Raw genomic sequence first — 26,782 nt, forward strand, 5'->3', positions numbered from 1 at the left:
TTCCTCTGAAAAGCAAATAAGTTTATTTGCTATTTCATTGAGTTCTGCTTTAATCTTTATGGTTTTATTTTTCTGCCTGATATGGGGTTTAATTTGTGCTTTCCAGATTTTTAAAGACATAAGCTGTGAGCATGTTTTTCTCCAGTTATTTTTCAATTGTTGTAACCATAAAATTTTCATGAAACTTTAAAAGAAGATAAATTAGTGAAATTAATGGGTCTTCTGAAACGAGTTTCTTAAAATCACCTTATAATTCCAATTGTTAATAGAAAATTAACATATATTAAATTCCGATGAGTTGGGGGGCATCTGCAATACATTTTTCTCTTTAAATTGTGTAGCCTATGTTTTGTCCCATTTTCATGGCACTTGGCTTTCTCCTGTTTGTATCATAGCTGTTCTTCTTCTGTCTTACCCCTCATTAAGTTCCTTTAGGCTAGACACTGTCTTAATTATGTTTGAATCCCCTGAAGCATTTCTTACTGCTCTGTGCACATGGTAGGAACACAGAAGCATTCATTGAATTGAAGGGAACAGCTCATATGTTTTATGGAATTGGTTTACAAATAGTTATTGCAGGTTTCTAACAAAATAATTTTCACTTAAACTATCATTATTTGTATGTGAAAATTTCATGTAGCACCAAATTTGCATTTTTAACACATCTGAGTTTTCATGCTTGTGAAGTATCCCAATACTCTCAGATGATTATACTAATCCTTAAAAAGTTATCATGATGCCTCTTTTCATATTTATTACATAGTAACATTTCTAGTAGAGAGTGGGGCCTTTGTCATGTCACATTTTTTATGAAATGTTTAAAGAAGGAGATAAAGATGAAAAATTAAATAGGAATGTCATAATTATTCTAGAGCTTTTAGCAATATTTGCCTGTGTATAAAATTATCAATTTATATTTTACAGCTATAACTTCTGAACAAGAAATTACTAAATACAGAAAAGCATTTAGCTCTGATATCACAACCTCTTTATTTTAATCAGTAGAAAACTTTATTAATATATTTGTGATAATACATGTTTTGAAATTGTTACCTGCAGATAAATATGCTAGTATACCTTCTCAAATTCCATTATTTTTGCTATTTCTTTGTAGCAATTTGCTGTGTCACTATTAGTATATAGCTATTTCATCCCTTATTGAATTATTTATAGATTTTAAATGATGACATTTCAGTTATTTGGCTCTGGTTACTTTAGAGTTTTTGTTTTATTTTCATTATTAGGAAGTTAGTATAAAAGTCTTTAGGTGATAAGTACTTTCTTTAAAAGAATTTAATATTCACATTTTGCTGGGTACAGGGGCTCTCACCTGTAATCCTAGCACTTTGGGAGGCTGAGGCAGGAGGATTGCCTGAGTCCAGGAGTTTGAAACCAGCCTGAACAACATAGTGAGACCCTGTCTTTAAAAAAAAGAAAAAATTCTAGAATTTAATATTCAAATGCTAAATTTTCAATAGACTCAAAGTCAGAATATTTTCTCCACACTTAGCTCTGTATTCTTTATGGTATATATTCTAGTGGGGCCTCTGTTTATATTGAGACCATATGCTATGAGTTGTTGCTGACTAGGTAGATTTCAATATTTTTTAAATGGATATAATTGCTGTGTTAATCTTAAAAATGGTGAAACTATGTAATGTTGCCTTTTTGCTTAGATAAAATGAATCGTTTTTTCATTTCTACAGTTGTTCACTATGATAAATAGGGTTAGGAAAGGTTCATATGAGAGTCCATAGTAGATAACTAGTGGCCACATACTAATTGATATTTGTATTGGTAAACAAAGTCATCTTTACTTTGCCACACTGCATACATGTTATATTTCCTTTATATTTGTATAAATCACAGAGAAATCAGATATCTAATAGTCTGTTTTCAGAAATGTTTACATATACTATATCTCTAGCTACAATAATATACATTCACATTTAAATAAATGTGTTCCAATTATTTGACACTTCAGCATAAATTGGATGTAAAACTGCACACAACAGTTTTTATATGAAATTTGGAGTATATCGAGTAGGGAACTAAAAGGCATAACACGTAGTATTGGGGAAGATAGAGGGAGATGAGAGGTTTATAAAACATGTACTTCATTTTTTATACTTACATAGAAGAAATAACTAGAAAGATACTTTGCAGCTGTGTATTAATTTATAATTGGTTTCGGAGAAGTATAGTTTTATTTGCATTATGAAGAGTCAGAAATTGTTTCTACAATAGACTAGGCTTTATTTGATAAAGATTATCATATCAAATTTTCATTTTCTTTTTCTGCATTGTATCTTTTTTATTTTTGTTTCTTTTCTTTAGATAGTTACTTTCTCAGAATTAACAGGGAATATGAATTATCATTTTTTTCCTCTTCACCATTTTTCACTTTTATCTACCCTGTGCCAAAATGTCAGATTCTATTGGTTTTTCCTTCTCTCTGTTTTTTTTTGTGTGTGTGCTTTATTTTATTTTTATTTATTGTTCTTGATCCCCCCACCATTTTGCAGGAAATGAATAATTAAAAGGGAAAATCTCCTTGCATTTCCACTTTCTTCAGGATGTTGCTTATGTCACCATTGAAGCACAATCATGAGAAATAGTTAATCAGCACATTAGATAGGGTAGGAGGATGCCCTTCCCACCTATTTCCAGATTTTAAACCTAACAGAGATCCAGGGTTAATAAGAAGGAAACAAAGAATGACACAAACACTATCTCTCCTTCTACCCTTCTTTCCCACTCCCACTACAGAAAATTCATGATATTCAAAGGTTTATTTTCTAGTAAATGTTTAGGAACTAAAATGTTATAAGATTCTGCATATGAAAGCTTTGTTAAAACTTTTTAAAATATAGTTTTCTCTTTCCAGATAAATTTCTCAATGTTTCTCTCTACTTCTTTACAATTCTATACTTCAAATCTTTTCTTTCTATGTTGCTTCAAAGAGTTTTACAATTTTAGCTCTTATTTTTAGGTCTTTGATCCATTTTGAGTTAGTTTTTTTATATGATGTAAGATAAGGATCTAACCTCACTCTTTTGCATATTCAGTTTCCTCAAAACCATTTGTTGAAAAGACTGTCCTTTTCCCACTAAATGGTATTAGTACCCTTGTCAAAAATTACTGATGATACGGTTTATTTCTGGCCAGCCTTTTCTATTCCATTGGTCTATATGTCTGTCTTTATGCCAGTACCATACTGTTTAGACTACTATAGCTTTGTAGTAAGTTTTGAAATCAGAAAGTGTGAGAAATCCAAGTTTATTATTTTTTTCAAGATTGTTTTGACTATTTAGGTTCCCTTGAGATTTCACATGAATTTTAAGATGGATGTTTCTATTTCTGGGGGGAAAAAAAGTCATTGAAAGTCGTTGGGATTTTGATAGGGATTGCATTGAATCTATAGATCACTTGGGTGGTGTACCATCTTAATATTGTCCCCCAGTCCATGAAGAATGGATGCCTTTTCATTTATTTGTACCTTCTTTAATTTCTTTCAGCAATGTTTTATAGTTTTTGGTGCACAAGTCCTTTGTTTCCTTGGTTAAGTTTATGTCTACATATTTTATTTTTTTGTTGTTGCTATTTTAAATTGAACTGTCTCCTTAGGTTTTTTTTCTCAGATTGTTCATTGTTAGTGTATAGAAATACAACTAACTTTTGTGAGTTGATTATGTATCCTGCAACTTTACCGAATTTATTAGTTCCAGCAGGTATTTTTCTGGAGTCTTTAGGGTTTTCTACATATGAGTTGTCTTCTGCAAACAGATAATTTTACTTCTTTCTATTTTGGATGCCTTGTATTTCTTTTTCTTGCCTGCACAAACATTTTTATTTTCCTACCACACTGGACAATTAATGTTTATTAAGTTATCTTCAGGTTAACTTTACTAAATATACTTTATAATCTCAAATCCAACTTTGTGAAAATACTTTCTTGGTACTTTTATTGTTCTGCCTATCTTTATATTTATCTTTCATTTTACATTTTCTTGATCTTTGCTTCATTTGGTCTGCCTCCATACTGTTTTCTCTGCATATTCTTATCTGAGTCTTCTGCCAGTTTCCTCCTAAAAAATCCCTTCTGCTATGAAACATTTACTAAAGACAATACCTCAGTAATTATTTATTATTTTACTGCCCTTATATTTCTTTGACTAGATATACTTCAACATTATCTACAGCATTCCAGCATACAGAGGAACCTCGATAGGTAGATTTTCTCTTTTCACTGTTAGCATTCCTGTGTGATGAATCTGATTGCTCTTATCCTCCCTCAACCACCTGCCTCCCAGGTGATCATGGGAAGAATTAGTGAGTATAGATAGTATTGTTATTTCTTCAAAATAGACCCCGTATGGTTAATAGTTTATAACTTAGGACTCTTTAAAAAACAGCAACAACAACAACAACACAAGAGTTAAATTGGTAAAAGAATGACTGAAAAGAAATTCTAATAGCCAGGCGTGGGTGGCTCATGCCTGTAATCCCAGCACTTTGGGAGCCTGAGGCAGGCAAATCTTTTGAGCCCAAGGAGTTCCAGACCAGCCTGGGCAACATGGCAAAACTCTGTCTCTACCAAAAAAAAAAGAAATAACGAAAATTACCCAAGCGTGGTGGCACATGACTGTGGTCCCGACTACTCGGAAGGCTGAGATGGGAGAATCACTTGAGCCTGAGAGGAGGAGGTTGCATGTTGCAGTGACCTGTGATCACACCACTGCACTCTCGCCTGGGCAACAGAGCCAGACCCTGTCTCACAAAAAAAAAAAGAAAAAAGAAAAGAAATTCTAACTTTACCACACATGTTGATACTCTCACAGATGAGGCCTTGATTTGTATTTCATTACAGCTTTTTTCTTAAGAAAATTTTCTTAATGAGCAGTTTGCATGTGGTGTTCGTGGATTCTCTAATCCAGTGTCACAAACTTTAGTGTGCCATACGATCACCTGCAGGGCTTGCTGAATACAGATTGCTGGGCCCCCACCTTCCAGAGTGTCTGACCCAGCTTATCTGGGGTGAGGCCTGATCATTTGCATTTCTGACAAATTCCCAGGTGATATTATACTGCTGGTCCAGGCACCACATTTTGTGAACCCATGGTCTAAAGAATACTGTTTAACTTCCATTCTGTACCACATATTTATTGTTGTCTAACTTAGACCATTTTGATTTGGATACTCTACTAAGGCATAACATATTGTATTTTCTTCAACATGATTCCCTTCTCAATTAAAAAATAATTGGTGATATCACTGTTCTCATCCCCTTAGACATCTTTGTTTTACTACCCCCATGCCTCAACATATATGCACGGTTCAGACTTCCAAATCATGCTGAATCTGTGATGACAACAGCAAAAACAATAATAACAGCTGATGTTTTTAGAACATTTATTCTGGGCTAGGTACTGTTTTGAGGATTTTATTTGAATTAATATAATCCTCACAAATTGTCTTTGATATTATTAGCCCAAAATAACTGATGAAAGGAAACAAACACAGAAAGGTTCTTACAGCTAGAAAAAAAATGAATGAAATAGGACTCTAATGTAAGCATTCTGGTTTCAGAGCCCTTACCCTTAATTCCTGCACTCTCAAATTCCTCACTAATGTGCTGCCATGTTATGCTGTCTCTATAGTATGTCTGAAACTACTTTCTTACTTTGTTTTCTGTAGCCATAGCCCTCACTAGTCCATGTATTAATACACTTAATAAGTGAGCTATATCACTGTATCCAAGCACTGTGCTTAAATACTTATACATGTTTGGAATTAGTTAAGCCTCATAACAATACTGTGACTTTATGAGGAAACTGAGGCTTGGTAAGGCTAAATAACTTGCCTAATTTCTTACTATTAATATATGCTAGAATCAAGACCTAGATTTTTCAGATCACTCTACTTAACCTCTAAGCTGATATGCATTCATCTGCTCAACCTCTGCCAGATTCTGTAACTCAAGTCATTGAGGGCATAAGAATCGATGTTCCCAGTGTCAGTTCCAATCACTTATTTGTGCAGTAGTTTCTGTTATCTCTTACATCACAATAAAATGCCAAGTTCGGGCTTTAGATTGTTCCTACCCATCTCATCTCAACCACTTTCTTTCTTCTTTTAACTATCAGAGAAGGCCTTTTAATGTGGAATTCTCTTACTCACATGAATCATCTTATGTACCATTTTTAACAATGAAGCATATTAAAATTCCAGGCTTCCAGGTAAAACATTATGCCCCATCTTCCAACTTGCCCTTCTGTGTTCTCCACCAAGCAATATTATGACTATTGTTCAACTTATCATATCTGTGATTGTCCCTGCTGTGTTTGACTTACAAATGACACTAGTTTTCTGTGACTTGGATGAGAACACCATTATCATCTACCTTATAAAACAGTTTAACTTTATTATTAGACATGCACAGTACCCCATGGATGAGGGAAGAGGTGAAGAGTAGATAGAAGAAAGAATTAAATGTCTCCTGTGAGCTATAAAGACAACCTCAGTTGGAATTTCCTGAGAAGGGAAAATAAAGAAGTTGGTATACATCGAGCTTCATAGATCTAAAATAACTCTCTTTGCTGGAGAATTGTGTATTTTAGTAAGAGGTTTTATTTTTTTTCTTCTGCCAGATCTATTTAACTTCTGATTAACACCATATAGTCCATACTCTCTTCACAGTCTTCAGCTATTTCCTTTTTTCTGTATGATCTCTAGAACCCTGATCTTTTCCCTTGACTTCATCTCATAATTCTTGTACACGCCTCATACCTCCCTTAAGTTCTCCTGCCATCCTTCACTTTTTTTCTTACATTTCTACCTTAAGTTTCTGGTCTGTCTACTAGCCCTAAATTTCATTATTTTAAAAATGTTTTTAAGATTTTAAGATATATAGAGTCCCTTGAGCAGGGACCTGTGCTGTCTTTGTCAGAACTCAGCAGGTAAAACAGTTACTCTGATGCCATGACAATGCTTTAATAAAATTCTAGTAAAGGACTTAAGAGCCTTAAGGATTAAATTACTATATAATCATTTTTCCTATACTAAGCAGTATTGAATAAATAAACTGTTTCATTATTTTTAAATCTGTTGGTGAAATTATAATGTAAGAGATTCTAATATTGGCTATTAGTAGCCTGCATATATACATATAAATCACTTGAGATCTTTATTTGTAATAATGATTTTTAAAAACAGGCTGAAGTCTCACACTCATAGCAAAGGTGAGAGTTCTGCTATTCCAAAGCTTGCTTTTGACAGAACCATACTGTTAGGACTCTTAATGTTAGGCCTTTGTTGCCATGGAGACAGTAACAGGCTTTAATATTATTTTTTAACATATACTGAAAATATGCATACCCTAAGGTATAAAGCGTGACTTAGTTGTCTGTTGGTTTTGAGTATTGACACATTTTGAAAATAGTTTCTATATACTTTTAATGCTTGATTTTTATCCTTCAAAGAAAATGAAGGAGATTTCTGACCATTGTGATAACAGAGTTGTATATTACTTGTCTTTTAGGAATAACGTAGAATCTCTTGTGAGTCAGTAATGGATGAGGACTTTGAAGAACATGCAGAAACTTTTGAGAAAAGTAATGTGATCTTAGACACATGTCTTGGCCGCCTATGATTATGACACTAATATGTAATACAAACAAATCAATTTCAGATTCAACTAATACTTTGTGCCAGTACTGTGCTAAGCACTGTCACCCTATTATAGTTTATTTAATAGAACTCAGTTTGAAAGCACCTAAGCAATCCTCATATTTTAACTTTTACAATAACTGATTATTCGAATGTGTATCAATAGCATTCCTGAATTTTTCCTCCTAAAAATTAGTAAATAAAATGTATACATACTTTCAATAAGTAAAACTTTCAATTCATGAGTTATACTTTATTCCTTACAAGAATGAATGGATTCCATGGCATGAGATATTAATATTCCATAGGCATCATGATTAAATTGGTAACTAAATCACATGTCTTTAGCTTCTAGTGTCAAACTAGCAGGGCCTAGTTAATACTTTAGTCCACCAGCAGTTTTGACTTCTTACATTAATAGCTGAGAAGTAAGGTAATTGATTTTCTTGTTAAGCTACGTAGATTAAGCCTGATGGCTTATATTTAATCCTACTTATGGTGTTTATCATGACCAAGTATTAGAGTAGTTATTTCTGGATAACAAAAACCTTTTGATTACAGTTATTATAAACAAAACCTTGAAACATAGTCCTGTGCTTTCCTTAGTCAACATCTGTATTTAATGGCAAAAGAAGCCAAAGTAAGAAAGCTCTTTGCTTTATAAAGAGAGAGAAATAAGGTAACAGACAATCACAATTTATACTAATAGTTTTGAATATTAGATTTTAGCTTTTCCAGTTTTCAGTGACTTTTAACAAGACCCATCTCCTCTATGAAGAATGCAGTTAGTTTTTTTTTTTTTTCTGGCTCAAAAAATAGGGTAACCTGATCTGAGTCTGACAGAGTGTGTCGTTCATTTAAGTGCTTCCATCTGTTGCCTGCTGTTCCCCTTACTCATGACCCCTCTATGTTTCTCTCTTTCCCTTTTTCCTTCTCTTTCCCTGTTTCTCTCCCTTCCTTTCTCTTTCTTTCTCTCTTGCTCTCTCTGTCTCTTGCTTGCTCTCTCTCTCTTTTTGTTCTTAGCCCCTCTGAGGAAGGCAAAGTTTGTTGAGAGCCCACGAATTCCAGAATCCGAGCTTGGCTCACCAACCCTCACTTCAGCTCAGAAACTGGACGTGGATGCATACTGCCCTGGTAAGCATGCATGCAAAGTGTCTGCTTTGAAAGAGGGAGGATTGGATCAGGCCCATCCAGCAGAGCAGTGTTTTGCATGTATACTACTCATAAAAACATGTTACCTCTTTTGCAACTGATTGCCTATTCTTCTTAATAGAACATAGTTTTTACTGAATGCCCTGTTTTGACTTTGATACAATAATGAGAGTAAGTATTGAAAATAATTTCAAAGGTAATTTTCAAAAGAATTAAAATAATTTTGGTAGATAAGTAGTTTTAGGTAAGTAGGGTTACTTTTGTGATTTGAGATACTTAAAGAAATTTTCCTGTGGCCATGTGCAAACAGAAATGTTGAAGATGTGAATAAGAATATTCAACACTAGACACAAAAGTGTTCTATGCAACACTTTTGCATACAGCCTTTATGCCTAATTCCTGTTGGATTTCTGGTGATTATAGAAAATACTTGTGATGCTGGAAACATTAAACTTGAATTAGAAAAGAAATATAGGTTTCCGAGATGGACTCCTTTTGGATACAGATACTTACTTTTAGAAATACCTCTTGTGAATGGCCTGTAAACACGTGAGAGTTCACTAAAACTCTTCTTGTGTGGGAGCCAAACTGAGAAAGACTCATTATCAATGCTTAGATTCTTTCAAACTTAGATGAGTTGCCTGGCAACATCCTTTACACTCTCTCTACAGTGAGTCTATAGAGCTGTGTCAGAAATGTTCACAGCTCTAGCTTAGTATACAGATTAGAGCATTAGTAAAGGAAGGACCTTGGAAGACTTGGTTTTAGGTCTTTTGTTTATTCCTGCTCATTAAAATTGATGTTAAACCACAGTGAATACAACTACTACATATTTACAGCATGAGGGGTCAGCAGAGTAAAATGATTCCTAGTTCTGGGAAAGATATCAATATCTGTGATCTGAAATGTCAGTATAATATACCTTCGAAGCCAGATAAGACATAGTAAAACAAAAAACAAAACAGTAGGAGAAAATTTGGGCCAAAGCTCATAAAATGAGAGACGTTTCATTTTATGAGTCAATTTTGAATACTGAAAGACCTTGGGGATTTTGCTTTCCTTCGGGGTATTGAAACGGCTTCATCCACTCTTATAGATAACCATTCTTTTCTAAATCAATCACAGTTTTGTATTAGGAACCAGCTTTTCTGTTTTCAAAAGGAACAAAGTAGTTCTTTAAATGGTACTATAGCACACGATTAGAAGAATCTTTCATGTTTTGAGGTATTGTCACGCTTCTTGGGCAGTCGAATATTGTACTTTGCATTTCTTCATGCAAATTTTAGTGTTATAAAGTAAAATAAGTGTGCTAATTTTCTATCCCTTTCTTGAGTTTTAGAAGGAAAACCCTGTCAGAGGCCTTTTCTTTTCCAGATTTGCAAGTCAGAATGACTGTCATGGGGGCCTAATCTTTCACTTCCTGATTGCCCATCTGACATCTTTAATCTAATCTAAAGCTAAAGTCTTATTCAGGTGATTATTTATGTATATTTTCCACAGGCATGAATTCTTTGTTGAATTAGAGTTAAACTAAAGCTCGGTTATGATTTTTAGAAAGGAAGAAACTAAAACACAATATCAAAGTGCTGCTAAAAAAGTCTTTCCTTTTCTTATCTGAAACAATTTTAAAGCATAGAAACTTTATAGTGATTTGCTCGTTTCTAATCAAGTTATTAGATGCTCTGAAAATTAGTTTCTACCAAGATAAGAATGGTAACCTGAGGGTTGAAGCTATTATCTCTACATAGTATCAAAAATTAACAATAACCAAATGAATTGATGAGTATACTCACAAACCAAAAAGATTTTGCATTTTTTCATGCAAATTTTAGTATTATAAAGTGAAATAATACTTAATTTTTGAATTTCTTTCACATAGGATATACTAACACCACTGATGATATTTTATTGTGCATTCATACAGAGTAATACAGTTAAGGCTACTAGTGTTCTGATACCTTCTTGTCTGCCTGCTTTATTCATTATCACCTGAAAATTTAGGAAAATACTTTGTCTCCCAGAGGCAACAATCACAAACTGAAGGTTAGAGCAGTGGTTTTCAAACTTTAACTTACTTCAGAATTACCTGGAAGATTTGTCCAAGTGCAGATTGGTGGGCCCCCAGAATTTCTTACTCAGTAGGTCTGGAGTGGGTCAAGAATTTGCATTTCTAACAAAATCTCAGATCATACTGAAGCTGCTGTTTGAGATTCTATGCTTTGAGAACCAATTGGGTTACAGGGCTGCTGCAGGCTGCTCACTGTACAGTCATTGTTCAGTGGTTCAGTGAACAATGCTGAAAGTCTTTGGGGTTCCTTCTACCACTATTGATATCTGGGGAGTAACTGCCAGTGTTGTTTCTGTGTTATCTAAACTTAAACCTTTTGGTAGCTTTTGTGTCTGAGAAATGGACTTATATATTTTTCTTGGTATGTCTTTTTGTACCTGACATCTGTGTACCCATGTCTAACTTTTCTGTGTTGTCCTGCATTTAAAAGGAAATTGTGGATCAAACCAAACCAATTCACTGATGGTTAAGTCCAAAAGTGTAGGGAAAGCTACTCTGGAGTATAGCTGTTGAGCTGGAATATTAAATTGAGTGATTCATTATATAGCATTATCTTCTATAATATCTAATTAAAGGTTTACTGTTCCTCAAGTTACATTTGTTGTATGCAAAAAATGTGGGAAAAATACAAGCAAACAGTATGTTTTGGTTCTGCAGCTACAACTGTGGAGATAATCGATGGTGTTAAGTAAACTACCAGAATAAAGGGGATGTTCCGGGAATTGTGTGTGTTAATTGTCTCACAGTGGGGAAACTAAGATCTAGAGAATTCAAGTGATTTGTCTAGGGTCACAAGCAGGATTTGTTGTTCAGCTCTTGAAGTGGACACAATATAGTCCAAAAATATATTGCCCTCTAATCCTGTCACTGTGTAAATTCCATGAGCATTCCTTACTGTCCTTAGATTTAAAAGCAGAAAATTCAGTTAAGTATGAGATAGTCATATTCTATTTTTATGAAAAAGGGTAACCAACTGTTAGTGATTTCAATAAAGCAATTTCCAAAATAAGAAAATAGATTCATCCTACACTCTATCACTTTTCTATCTACAGTATTACTTATTAGGTGTGTGATTTGGGGCAAGTCACTTAACCTTTCTACCTGTTTCTTCATCTGTAAAAATAGAGTTGATAATTGTAAATCAGTTTAATATATATAAAGCACTTAGAAGAATGCTTGGCTCATAGTCAGTGCTCATAAATGTTAGTTGATTTTATTATTTTTGCAGTGATGATCCTAAGGTATAAGACAAGGTCTTAATCAGAAAAAATACTTAAAGGTTTGGGGTCATTTTTTGTTAAATGTGTCCTGTTGCATTTCAATTCTGATTTTTCTCTGATGAATCTTATGGTCTGGAACATGTCACTTAACTTTTCCATTCCACAGTCTCCTGTCACAGCAACATTATTTCTATAATTTAACAAATTATGCTTTTATATAGATACATGAATATATATTCATAGGAAAAAATTTCTAGAAGAATACACCAAACCGTACCACCGGTTGCCTAAGGAGGGGAGACTTTGAATTATTGGAAAGTTAGAGTAGGATTGTTGTGAGATAATATTAGTTAGCAGAGATTATATCTGGTTGGTGGCATTACAGGTGGTTTTAATTTTCTTTCTTGGGCAGCATGTATTAGTGAATAAGAGCTTATGTTCTGGAGTTAGATCTAGGTTTAATTTTTTTCTCTTCCACCTACTAGCTGTGTGACTGATAAAAATAGACCTATCTTAAAAAAAAAACAAAAACAAAAACAAAACAACCTATCATCTCATAGGATTGTTACAGAGATTAAGTGAAATATAATGTATATGCCACATGCTTAGCTCAGGCAAAATAAACAAGACATTAGCACCCTTTCTGTTACTCATCATCATCATCATTATACTTTTCTGCATTTTCTAAAATTTCTACAATGAACTTCTGTTGAAAATTTTCAGTAATCTGATGACACTAAATGATGGTGATACTCTTTGTTTTTATTTTAGTTTTTTAAGTGTTTCTGTTTCACATTATAATATAAAATTTCAAGTATAGAAGTGACCTTTGACACAGATAATGGTAGGCCAAGTTGACAGTTTTATAGGACTTTTGACTATATGTTCATGAAAGGTTAAGGGCCAAAGCCCACACCAGTCTTGAAATAGGCAGGCTTTTATCAACACCAAATATATTCAGAGGAATTTGAGATTAATCTTTTTATATGGATTCTTTTAAATCTCTTAAAAAACGGTAGTGTCTTTCAAAGGACAGTGTTATTTAAGGTGACAGCAAAATTAGCATATATTTAAAACTCAAAAAGAGAAAACAGTTTGATTACAGTTAGTGCATATTCATATTTGTGTATATTCTGCACCTGTAAAAATTTTTTTCATTTGGATTTTTTATCTGTATTGTACATTCTATAGCATAAGCACAAGCCATTGTAAACAAAGTGTTTTATTTAAAGTGAGTAGTTCCTTGAACTGTCTTTTCCCAACTCCTGTATAGTCATGGTCATTTCCATTAAAATCAAAGGATGATATTTTTTTCATTTTCTTTCTTCCATTTAAAAACTTTCCGAGAACATTATAAAATGTTATCTTTATCCTAAATAATTAACCATGCTTCTTTGGTTTTGCTACAAACTATGTGCTTGTACATAAAATCTTCTGTATGATTTTGCATTGTCCTATGAGTACCAAGAGCCTTTTCCTCCTGTTTCATATCTTTTGTTATATTGTGTTTGTATTCTGCTTTATTGTAAATACAGTAAGTATGAAACAGAATTTTTAACCTGAGTAAAATTGATGAGCTTTGGGGGGAGTCTTAGCCCTTTAAAATGATAAGTAAAAACTTGCTACATGTACATATGTACTTTTTCCAATCACAGGTTCTCAAAACAGTTGGTAACCTCCCTTGCACCAAATAAAAAGAAAGAAGAAATGCTATTGTAAAGGTTGAAATGGAAAAAAAAAAAGCGCCTGTTAATTATTAGAACAACAAGAACAAAAAGCTAGAAGTTGTATAGTGGATAGACTTGAGAGGAGAATGAAAAAGGAAATAATAGAACTATGGGATTGGCCTATCAGGATATGAAGTCTAAAGTAGAGATTAGGAGACAAATGAAACAGAAATAAGTTGTGTATTAGAAGTATGAGATACTGCCTTATTACTGGTTATGGAAGTAAGCATAAGAACTAGAATATGAATATAAATGGCTTTTCTTCCCCAAACTTTCCTATCCATGTAAGTTCTTTTTTCTCTCTCTCTCTCTCTTTAAATAGAGATGAGATCTCCCTATGTTGCCTAGGCATACTGCAACCACCAACTCCTGGGCTCAAGCAACCTTCTGCCTCAGCCCCCTGAGTAGCTGGGACTACAGACTCATGCCACCACACCTGTTTAATTTTTATTTTTGTAGAGACAGGGTCTCACAATTTTGCGTAGGCTGGTTTTGAACTCCTGGCCTCAAGTGATTCTCCCACCTGGGCCTCCCTCCGCACTTTTGCTGAGATTATAGGTGTGAGCCACCATGCCCACCCTACTTTGAACATTTTTAGTTGTTTTCCTGATCTTTAGTTTTTCATTGTTTGTGATGTGAGTTTTAATCTTCTGTAGTTAATGAAATTTTAGGAAGGGGATCGGGGACAATTGTGTTCCTCTTTGGTGGGTCCAGTTTCTAGGTAGATAAGGGAACTTCAGAGAACAGCCTCATCCTATGCTTTGGGAGAGGCAGAAGATTGAGACAGGAAGTGGGAGGGGAGGCCAGAAAGCCCTTGAGGCTGCTGCTTTAGTTCAGCATGTCAAGGGACCATATTTTGGGGTATGATTTTCTGTGCCCCAGCATTTAGAAGGTTAATAATCTCATCACACTAACTTTTAGATAACTTTTCTAAGGTGTTTTACATCACAAAATCTGAAGGCTTGGCCTCTGAATGTGGTGTTTAGATCTGTAATTTAGTTAGCTATCCAAAGGGGCGATATTTTCATTAACTGTAAAACCATTTTAACTTCCAGCTTTTGAAGAAGTAAAATGTTCTGGTTTAGAGTAAAATGCCAGTGGTTTAGAGCCAGACTGCCTGTGTTCATATACCAGTTCTGCTGCTTACTACTTGTGTGACTTTGGGCAAATTACTTAACCATGATTTGTTAATTTCCTAATTTCCCTCTGTAAAATGGGGATGATAATATTACCTGTATCACAGGAAGGTTGTAAAGATATGACATATTAAAATATGTAAAATAAAAATATAAACATACATAAATACATAAAATATGTAAAATAAAAATATAAAATATATTTATTTATTTTTGAGACAGAGTCATACTCTGCCACCCAGGCTGGAGTGTGGTGGCAGGGTCTGGGCTCACTGCAGCCTCCACCTCCAAGGCTCAAGCAATCCTCCCACCTCAGCCTTCCAAAGTGATGGGATTACAGGAGTGACTACCACACCTGGCCTCATAATGTTTTATGTTGACTTTTTACTGCCTTTTATCTAAGGATATTGTAGGTAAAGTTATATCTTTTTTTTCAATGAATGCTTCACAAAAAGAATAAAATTTCATGTATACTGTAGTTATTGGGCATCTTTACATGCAGTCTGTATATAAATACTAAGTTGTGTTGTGTGTATGCGTGTTTTTTTAAATGGGGTCAGTTTTTCATAGTGGTGTCTAGTGCAGGCTTGGGAACAGAGAAGCTTGAGTTCAGTTCTGGCTGTGCTACTTTATTAGCTGGTGGCTTTTATTTAATATCTCTAATCTACTCTGGTTCCTTGTCTATAAAATGAAGATAGTAATATCACTCACTCCATAAGGTGTTTGTGATAGTTAAATAAGCTAGTACCTATAATTTACTTAGCACAATGCCTGGAACATCAGTTATTGCTAACAACATATTTCTCACATGTATATACTATTACACATTTATTTCTTGGAAAAAAATGTGTTTCTTAAGCAGAACATATGTTCCTGCAGCGCAGTGTTCAGGAAGAATTCTGTGGGAGCAAAGAAGGGACAGAAAGGTACTCTTCACTTGGGTTTTGACACGCAAGAAGCTGGAATTCTGTATCTGATGTTTCCACTGCCATCCTTTACCTCTAAGTCACTTAAAATCCTCTTAGTCTTTTTGTTTTTTCTTATCTAGAATTTATAAATTATCACATTTAAATTTGTAAGACCTGCAGGAAGTGTTGGTTAAATTCTGTTTATTGAGTGTTCTTCAGAGTAGGTATTTGTATTAGTTATCTATTGTTACATAACAAATTACCATAAAAGGTAATAGCTTAAAACAGCATTTGTTATCTCATTTTCTATGTGTCAGGAATCCAAATGCAGCATAGCAGGGTTCTGTGGCTCTCACAGGTTGCAATCAAGGTGACAGCTGAGGCTGTAGTCATCTTGAAGCTCAACTAGGGAAGGATCCTCTTTTGTGTTTATACACATAGTTATTAGAAGGATTCAGATCTTCATGGGCTGTTGAACTGAGGGCCTGTATTCCTCACTGGTTTTCACCCAAAGGCCACCCTCAGTTCCTTGCTATGTGGGCGTCTCCGTAGGGCAGCTCACAACATGGCACCTTGTTTCATGAGAGCAAGCAAGCAAGAGGTAGAAAGGGTACCAGCAAGACAGTGACAGTTTTTATAACCTAATCATGGAAGTGACATTCTATCACTTTTTGCCATATTCTCTTCATTAGAAGCCAGCCAGTAGGTCCAACTCACACTCAAGACACTCAAGTGGAGGGAATTACAAAAGGTCATGATTACAGAAGGGACGGGGATTATTGGGACCCATTGAAGAAGTTATGATCTTAGTTCTCTTGGTTTAAAATAAACTTAAGTGTCTAGTTTCTATTGGAAACATAAGTACTGTCAGGAAGTTTTCTGAAGAATGTTTTCACTGTCTTTTGAAAATATTTTTAGCTCTTATTTAAAAAGTTATCCATATTATATAAAATATCAACTAAGCTAAAATAAGAAAATATACATAATCCATGACCCAGCTAATCAGAAAGCCATTGTTAATATTTTGGAATATAGCCTAGCAATCTTTTTACATACAGTTGGCCTTCCATATCCACAGGTTCTACAGCCATAGGTTCAACCAACCACAGATTTAAAAAATTCACACACAAAAATAATAATACAAGAGTAAAAACTAATACAAACAATATGGTATAATAGCTATTTACATAGCATTTACATTGCATATGGTATTGTAAGTAACCTAGAAATGATTTCAAATATACGGGAGGATATACGTAGGATATATGCAAATACTACGTCATTTTGTATACAAGGAGCTTGAGGATCCACAGATTTTGGTATGGGATTGGGAGGGGGGTCCTGAAATCAGTCTCTTGCAGATACTGAGAAATGGCTGTATTTTATTCATCCGCTCAAGCTGCCATAACAAAATACCATAGATTGGGTGGCTTAAACAACAAACTACTGTTCATATAGTTCTGGAGGCTAGAAGTTCAAGATCAAGGTTCTGGCTGATTCAGTTTTTGGTGAGGGCATTTTTCCTGGCTTGCAGATAACTGCCTTCTCACTGTGTCCTCACATGCTTTTCCTCTGTGCATGCATGTCAGGAGAGGGAGGGAGAATGAGAGCAGAGAGGTTTCTCTTCTTATAGGGACACTAATCCTATTTGGATCAGGGCTGCACACTTATAACCTCATTTAACATTAATTACTTTCTCCAAATACAGCCACACTGGGAATTAGGGTTTCTACAAATAAATTTGGGGGAGACACAAACATTCAGTCCATAATATGTACTTTTAAAGTAAAGGCGATAGACTGGGCACAGTGGCTCATGCCTGTAATCCATTGCTTTGGGAAGCTGAGGTAGGAGCATTGCTTGAGGCCAGGAGTTCAAGGCTAGCCTTGGCAACATAGTGAGACCCCATCGCTACACAAAATTTAAAAACAGTTTAAAAAACTTAAGGTGATATTGTATATATCATGTTTTGAAATTGACTTTTTAAAATTATGTTGTATGTGTTTTTACCTTAAGAACTATTCCATCATTTTTTCTCCTGGTAGGGCATTTCATTATATAAATGTAACATAATTTTTAAAAAACAATATACTGTTGCTGAACATTTAAATTGTTTTAATTTCTTGTTGTTATAAAGGTGCTTCAGTGAACATACTAATTGCTGAATGATTGTTCATATCTACCGTTATTTCCTTAGAATGAATTCCTTGAAATGGAATTGATAGAAATCCAGGATTATTCAAAATCTTAAATCTTTATATTACTAGATTTCCCTCTGGTACATTTCTTCCAGAAATGTATCAAAATATTTTCCTCAGAACTTTCACCAATACTACATATTTTTGATGAGTATTGCTTTTGGCTTTTTTAAAATTTGTGTGTGTTTGTCTCTTCACATGTCCTTCAGAAGCCTTTTGTATCACTTTAACCCCCCATGGTCATCCTCAAATATTTTTGGCTTTTATAGTCTGTCTTATATAGAAAAGCATTGTGTATTTGATTTTGTTCACATGTTAACTGTGTCTCCTCACCCAGATGTATTATGACTGAAAAGGATGTAGAGGAGTGGTAAGGCTTGCCAAACTAAAAAGGATGGATAGGCTTGCTCGCTACCTGAAAGTGCAGTTGAAGCCTCATCCTTCAATGAGTTTTCTCAAAACCCAAAAGTTTTCTTCATAACCATTGTGAAATAAAATGTATACCAGCCTGGGCAACATGGCAAAACCCCATTTCTACTAAAAATACAAAAAAATAGCTAGGCGTGGTGGTGTGCACCTGTGGTCCCAGCTACTCGGGGGGTTTAGGTGGGAGGATCGCTTGAACCCAGGAGACAGAAGTTGCAGTGAGCCAATATCAAGCCACTGCACTCCAGCCTGGGTGACAGAGTGAGACCATGTCTAAAATAAAATAAAATAGGTAGATTCCATATACTCTGAACAGCTTTGTGTTTTTCCATTTGTTGCAGTCACTTTCTTCCCTCTGCATTGCTAAATCTAATGCTTGTTTCCAGTTCTCATTTTATTTAACTTACCTGCAACACTTAACACAGTTACTGACTCCCTCTTCCCCAAAGCACTTATTCTGTGACTCCAAGTTATCACATTATTCTTGTTTTCTTCCTAATTCTCGGGCATCATTTTCATAGTGTATTTTGCTACTTCCTTTTCTTCTCCCACTTCTAAAAGTTGGAATACTCTAAGACCTGGACCATAGATATTTTCTCTGTGCTCACTTTGTTGGTATTCTCATTCAGGCCCACATCTTTTAAGGACATGTATATATTGATGACTCTGCTGTCATCACCGGATTTACTTTGATGACCTCTAAGACCCTGCTCAAGTGTACATCCACCGATTAGTAGTAGGTGCTCATGCTGTCCCAGTTGTTAAATATTTTTAATACTAGCCCTACCCTGTTCCCTTGCCTTTTTTAAGATCTTTGCTAAAATGTCACCTTTTCATTGAGACTTTGCATTGACACTATTAAAATTGCAACCTGCAGGTTACTGACAATCTTGACAAGCCACTTTGGTAGAATCTTGATGGCAGAAATTTGATTGCAGGCTGGGTGTGGTGGCTCATGCTTGTAATTGCAGCACTTTGGGAGGCCAAGATGGGAGGATCATTCGAGGCCGGGAGTTGGAGACCAGTGTGGGCAATATAGCAAGACCTCAACTCTACAAAATAAAAATAAAAAGCCAGGCATGGTGGCATGTGCCTGTAGTTCCAGCTACTTGGAAGGCTGAGGCAGGAGGATCACTTGAACCCAGGAGTTTGAGGCTGCAGTGAAGTATGATTGTGTCACTGCATTACAGCCTGGGTGAAGAACAAGACCCTGTCTTGGAAAAAAAAAAAAAAAAAACAGCTGAGGGTTTAAAAGTGAGTGGGAAAGAGGAATTGTAATCAATGAGTATAAACTGCTCTTTCAAAGAATTCTGTGATGAAAGGGAACAGAGCAGTAGGGAAGTAGCTGTAGGAGACTATGAGACAAGCAAGGATTTTCTAAACTAGAATAAATTTCAGTTTATTTTAAATAAACTAGAATGCTGTGCTCTGGTAGAGAGGGGAAATTGATGATGCAGAAGAAAGATAGGAAATGCTGAAATAACACACTTGAGTAGATGACAAATGAGATAAAAAGCAAAAATGAAGGGGTTGACTATGGAAAGGAGTGAACTAACTAGAAAAAAGGTTATCTTATGGGAACAGATGCAGCAGGTAAGTAGGTAGATATGGTGACGTGAGCTGGTAGTAAGCCTCTTCTGATTGTTTTTATTTTCTAAATTAAATGGAGAGTGATGTAACCAGCTGAAAGTGAGGATGAGGAAAGAAATATTGAGGTTTGAAGAAAGAGAAGAAGCCATGGAATGTGTTCCGAGAGTGAATGGATTAGGGAAATGTAGGATTGCTGGGCAGTACTAATGTCCCACTTAACGTTAGTGGTCATTAATTTAACGAGGGACTTGTTAGCAGACACGTTTAACTGTACTGGAACTGTATACTGGAGATACACATTAGGTGAAGAATTGGACCTTAACCAGGGTTGGGGTTTGGCCAGATTGGAATGAGAAGATTAAAGAGGATCAAGGGAGTTGAGGGTATTTGCAAAGGAGTGATTATGGTGATGACTGTGAAATCTAAGCCAAGCAGGAGAGGAAATGAGAACATGACGGGTGAAGGACAGTGAACTTTTGTAGATTCAGTGGGTTTTAGGTACCAATAGGCTCAAAGAAATGAGCTAGAAATATCAAGTGGTTGTCAGAGGCATTTAAGATTAAGGTTATGGACAGTTTGTAGTCATTAGTAATGACAGTGTTAAGAATATAACTATGGGAGTGGGTGACTGAAAGAGGATTGGGGAATGAGATCACCGGAGGGGAGGAAGTCAACAAACTGAGGCCAGAAGATCATCTGTGTGAATAGAAAAATTGTTATTGTAATACTGTTGGAGAGTATGAGAGTAAACCAATAGCTATAATCTTCAAAGAATGAGTGGTCTGACCTAAAGTCTAGAGAAACTACAAGAAGGAAGGACAGTGATTGGTACAATTTGATGATGTAGGATTTTAAGCTGGAGTGTTACGGAAGAAAGTAACTTTACTATATACTATTATACATCTCTAATCTTTACCACTACCTTTTATTCTGATATTTTCCTTCTTTGAAAGGAAATATTTAATATTTGTTTAATATTTAATATTTGTTGAGGACTATAGTAGTAGGCATTGGTGTGAACACAAGGGATGCAGTGATGAAAATGCTGAATAGAATCCTGTATTCATAGACCTTGTAGTTTAGCGTAGCTCATTTAGCACAAACCAAATCTCAGTTCCCTGGATCCTAGTTTAGGAAATCCTATTCTAAGGATATCTGCCTTAAATCAGTAAATATAGTCCAAGATAGTAACTGGGTATAGTAATTTTCTATAATGTATATGATACATGTTTGTTTTTTGGCATAAATACATTTGGCTGTTTAAAGACTGGCTACATATTGATGAGAGGAATAATGTTATACTTTGAAAATTTTTTAAATAGTAGTAGTAGGGAAAGATACAGTACAAATGGGTGCTAAGTTACTTTTGTTCTTGAACATTCCTTTCTGTGTTGATCAAGAAAAACAAATCACTACTGGGAGATAAATTAGCAAATCTTAGCTGCAGCATCAGCAGCTTTTTTTTTTTTTTTTTGTAAGAGACAGTATCTCGCTTTGTTGGTCAGGCTGGAGTATAGTGGTGTGATCATAGCTCACTGCAGCCTCAACCTCCTGGGCTCAAACAACCCTCCCACCTCAGCCCCCCAAAATACTGGGATTACAGGTGTGAGCCACTGTGCCTAGCCAGCATCAAAATCTTAATATGGCACCATGAGAGATTTTTCTAAACCCAGACCTCATGAAAGTGGCATGAAGTATATTACATATTTTTAGTCAATATACTTTTATATAAAAGCCAAAACACATCACAGTAAATATAAAGGAAACTGAAGCTATAACTGCATTAATTATAAGTTTTAAATTAAGTAGTGAATGTATTAGTCAGGGTTCTCTGGAGAAACAGAACCAATAGGTTATAGATAAAGATATAGAGAAAGGCATTTATTATGAGGGATTGTCTCAGGCAATTATGAAGGCCATAAAGTTCCAAGAACTGCCACCTGCAACCTGGAAGCCCAGGAAAGCTGGTGGTATAGTAATTCAGTCCAAAACCAAAGACTTGAGAACCATGGTGTAAGTCTCAGTCTGAATCCAGAGGGCTGAGAACCAGGAGCACCAATGTCCAAGAGCAAGAGAAGATAGATGTCACAGCTCAAGCAGAGAAAGCAAATTCACCCTTCCTCTACTTTTTTCTTTTATTCAGACCCTCAGCAGATTGGACAATGTCCATTCACATTGGTGAAGATGATCTTCTTTACTTGGTCTACCAACTTAAATGCTAATCTCCCCTAGAAACACCCTCACTCACCAGAAATGTTGTTTTACTGGCTCTCTCTTAACCCAGTCAGGTTGACAAATAAAATTAACCATCAGAATGCACTGTCTGGCCAGGTGCAATGGCTCACACCTGTAATTCCAACACTTTGAGAGGCTGAGGTGGGAGAATCGCTTAAGGCCTGGAGTTTTGAGTCCAGCCTGGGCAACATACCGAGACCCACCCCTCTACAAAAATAAAAATTAGCCGGGCGTGGTGGCTGTAGTCTGAGCTACTTGGGAGGCTGAGGCAGGAGGAACGCTTCAGCCCAGGAGTTTGGGGCTGCAGTGAGCTATGATAGCACCACTGCACTCCAGCCTGGGCAACAGAGTGAGACCCTATTTAAAAAAAAAGAAAGAAATGCACTTGACAAAGTTCCAGTTTATGCCCAAAAAGCTTTCAAATTGGAGATACCTGGTTTAGTGTGTCTTCTCTGTATTTCGGCGTATTTGATATGTGCCATTCCATTGCCTGGAAGCATGAATTGTTCATCCTTGTCTTCCAACAGAAAAGTTCCATAGTGCTACTGATACTCTAGCCTTTTCATTTTAAAAGCTCCCTGCTGCCCTTCTTATAACGGTCTGTAGGTCTTTCCCATTACCCAGTCTGTACTGCTACACTGCAGTGGATTACTTCTTCCTAGAATGGTGCTTTTCTTTTAAGCCTAGGTAATTACATCATATTATTTATTGTGCAACTTCTAGAAAACATCCCAGATTTGGAAACCAACAGAGAATAAATTTGTCATTTAGATAAATGTGACTTTTGATGATATGATATTACTTTCCTTACTCTGATCAGTGTATCAATGCCTTTCTTTCCACATTTGAATGAATTGTGCTATTGATGAGGAAATCCAGGCCAATAAGGGAATAATATGGAAATATAACACTGCAGAAGTAGTGGATCTTTACCATATTTTGTATGTCAAACATATGTCTGTTGAAAGCAAACAATAGAAACCTCAGTTTAAAACCCAAAGGAACATTTCAGTAAGAAATATCAGTCTTAGAAATTTCAGTCAAGCACTGAAGGTTCTTGAGCTGGTCAAATATTGCATCCCATTTAAGCCAAATAGTCATCATCATACATTGATGTGCATGTAGTACCCCTTGTAGACTGGGGGCAGTTTTGTATGCCAGGAAACACTAGTGCAAGAGTTGCTAAACAGTGAATACTTTCCACCTCTGTATATCCCATCTCTACAGTGATTCCAGTTTCCAATGGGAGAGAATCAGAAGAGTAGGAAGTTGTGATGGAAGATTGTAGTGTAAGCATTTGAAACCCTGTTCCCCTACCAAAGTGCCAAACTAATGAATTCTTTAATGCAAAAGGAAGAGTTTGTAATGTCATAAAAATTGTATTCCTAGATAGCACAGAGAGAGAGAGAGAGAGATAGAGATTGTTTGGAGGACTTTTTTTCCATTTATCTGTGTATGTCTAAGTTATGTAGGATTATTAAATACTAAGTAGACAAATTTACTTACTGTTTTTAGGAAGCATATAAAGGAACAAAGGCAAATAGTTAGAAAATCACTTAATCATAGAAACATAGATTTCTATAAAACTTATATTCTTTATTAGCTTCTGCTAGGAGTCCTGAGCTCTGAAAGAAAGGTCAGAGAATTTAAGATTCTAACTGCAAAAGAAAACCATTAAACTCACTGCCTTAGGTTTGAATGTGGAGCTCAGAACAGTAATGTTGAGAATATTAGAACTTGTCCCATTGGTTGAATTTCTCATTAATGGAGAAGAACCCTATAAGAAGTCAAAGCTGGCATCTTTAGGTATACCACTTCTACCCATAACAGTGTTAGATCTCCACAGCCCCATGCAGATGGCTACAAAAGCTTCTTTTCTCATCAGATACATATATATGGGGAAAATGTTCGAGTTGTAAGGGTTTGGTTGAAACATAGGGTTTATGTGTTCCTGTGGGGCTAAGAATGGTGCCCATAAGCACTACTGGTAGGTCTGCAGTTCAGTTAAGGGGATAGGAATAAGAAAGAGAAAAAAAGGAGACAGAAGCTTAGGTGAGTGGAGAGAATACAAGAAGGAAGGAAGGAAGGAGAGGGAAAAGAATTATGAATGGAGAAAGAAAGCATTCTGGTAGTGGGAATTCCAGTGCCATTCATTGACGCTATGCCATAGATGTAATTCTTGTGCACACAGTAAAATTCAAGAACCATTGGTTAATGGTTAGAAACTAACTTTGATCTAAGTTTGAACTCTGTACATTTGTATAAGCTACTTAACCTCCTTAGTCTCAGGTTCCTCATCTGTGAAATAGAGGTAATAATACCTACCTCATAGCATTGTCATGAGAATTAAATATTACCTAAGTAAGTAAAGGGCTTAGCACATAGTAAATACTCAAAAATGATAATATAATGAAAAAATGTAATTATATTGTATGTTCTACAAGTATAAAATTTCAGAAAATGTGGTTGGGTTGGTGGCATTTACATGACAATCTGTTCATTAATGGGTACACTACAGTGAATGTTGTTTTCTTTTGTTTTCTAACTTAGTTTATTTCATTTTTAAACTGGCTTAATTTTTGCTTATCTTTAGTTCAGTGGTTCTTAATTTTTATGGTCACATGCCCTTTTAAAAAACTGATGAAACGTATTAATTAACTCTATAGAAAACTACACTTACATACAAAATTTTGCCCACTGTCTGGGTTTCCAAAAAATAAATAAATAAATAAAACATTTAGGTTTGTTTGCCCAGTGTAATAGTTTTATGTGAAAACTAGTCTGAACAAACCAAAATTAATAAGAATCAAAGATTTACAGTGTTCAGGCCTGGCACAGTGGCTCACCCCTGTAATTCCAGCTACTCAGGAGGCTGAGGCAGGAGAATCACTTGAGTCCAGGAGGCAGAGGTTGCAGTGAGCCGAGATCGCACCACTGCACTGCAGCCTGGGTGACAGAGTGAGACTCTGTCTCAAAAAAAAAAAAAAAAAAAAAAGGAAAGGAAAGAAAAAAAGACTTAGAGTGTTCTAACCAAGTTGCATTATTACTAGCTCCCATTCTATACCCTAAAGCTAGGCATCTAAATACTCCCCTCTGCAACTAGAGAAATTCCCTAAAAATTGATTCTTTAACTTATGCCCTAGGTGAGTTAATTTTTAAAAGGCGGTAGCTGGCCAGATATGATGGCCCGTGCCTGTAATCCCAACACTTTGGGAGGACGAAGTAGAAGGATTGTTTGTGGCCAGGAGTTTGAGACCAGCTTAGGCAACATAGCAAGACTCTCATATCTTCAAAAAGAAAAATCAAAGAAGGCAGTAGTTTCGGAGGAGAGGTAGAGGGGATGAGGAAGGGTAAGTAGAGAAACACATACTTTTCAAGAGATGAGGTCCTGTGATTTCATATAATTTTGTGTGGCTTCCCTAATTAGGCATTATTTTTCCCCAGTTGCATGTTAATAATGACTCATGCCATTGATAGCTTAATATGGATCTAGTTTTTCTACCTACCTGCAAGGGACCATTCTTCCTACCTTTCTGTTCTCTGGACCCTTCACAGTGAGAGATGTGAAACTATGAAAAACATCTCAGACCACCATCTTAACTTCCAACTTACATTTAATTTTAAAACAAATTATTCTAGAGAATGTATCCAAAAACTGGTAAGCCAGCATATACTTAAAAATTAGAATGCCTTCAGGCTGTATTTATACTCTGCAATTCAACATATACTTTATCATGTCCTACAACCATTACCCCTAGCCATGTGAGATATGTTAAAACTGCTTGTGTCCTGAAGATATTTGAGTTTGTAACCTTTGCTATGGCTTAGTGGGATTCCTTACTTTTTTTTAGAAGGTGGCAAGGAAGGATTGGAGAGTGGGAGAATGAAAATATCCGTTACTCACTTACTGTTAAAACATACAGTTTCAAAGGATTTGCAGACTTCTCAAACAGCATTTATCAGAGGGTCTCAGATCAAGAGTTCCTGATTTAGATCCTTTATTAGCTTAGACATATATGCTACTGTTTGGAATATCATTTGTTCTCAGCTATTATGATTTAGCTATACCTGGAGGAATCATTATACATGACTGAACAATTTAAATGTGAAGTTGCTTTGGAAAGGAAAGAAAGGAGAGTTTCCTCAACCAGTTACCTCTAGTGGTGTTGGAGAAATGGTCATCAAATGACTCCTGTTCCTGTAACTTTCTCTTTCCTTCCTCCATCTCCACCACTCATCCTCCCAAAGACACTAACCCTTTTACACCTTATTTTTACAGTGTTAAGAATTATCTTGTGAGATTAGCTATAGTCCTCTAATGCTCACCTTTACTATTTCCGTTGCCTATTACTTATGTTAGTTCTTTTGTATTTTCATGCCCCTAATTATTTGTATATGTTAGATTCAGTATTTGGAAATATTTGTAGAAATAAATGAAGCTAGGATGATGATTT

General features: G+C 35.5%; 1 protein-coding gene across 14 annotated transcripts in view; it reads left to right on the forward strand.

The window, feature by feature from the left end:
- The window catches only part of TANC2 (tetratricopeptide repeat, ankyrin repeat and coiled-coil containing 2), a 471,963-nt gene that overhangs the window by 186,595 nt on the left and 258,586 nt on the right, over positions 1–26,782 (forward strand). For 8 of the 14 annotated variants that reach the window (XM_016932703.4, XM_016932704.4, XM_016932708.4 and 5 more), the window contains one exon: positions 8,692–8,802. The exons of 5 other annotated variants lie outside the window; for them this stretch is intronic. In XM_016932703.4, the coding sequence (XP_016788192.3) occupies positions 8,692–8,802 (111 nt within the window). Of the gene's footprint in view, positions 1–8,691; positions 8,803–10,270; positions 10,294–26,782 lie in introns of those variants that run through there. One more of the 14 variants, XM_016932715.3, reaches the window with a different exon arrangement.

This window comes from Pan troglodytes, chromosome 19 (assembly GCF_028858775.2).
Source record: "Pan troglodytes isolate AG18354 chromosome 19, NHGRI_mPanTro3-v2.0_pri, whole genome shotgun sequence".
Classification (NCBI taxonomy): Eukaryota; Metazoa; Chordata; class Mammalia; order Primates; family Hominidae; genus Pan; species Pan troglodytes.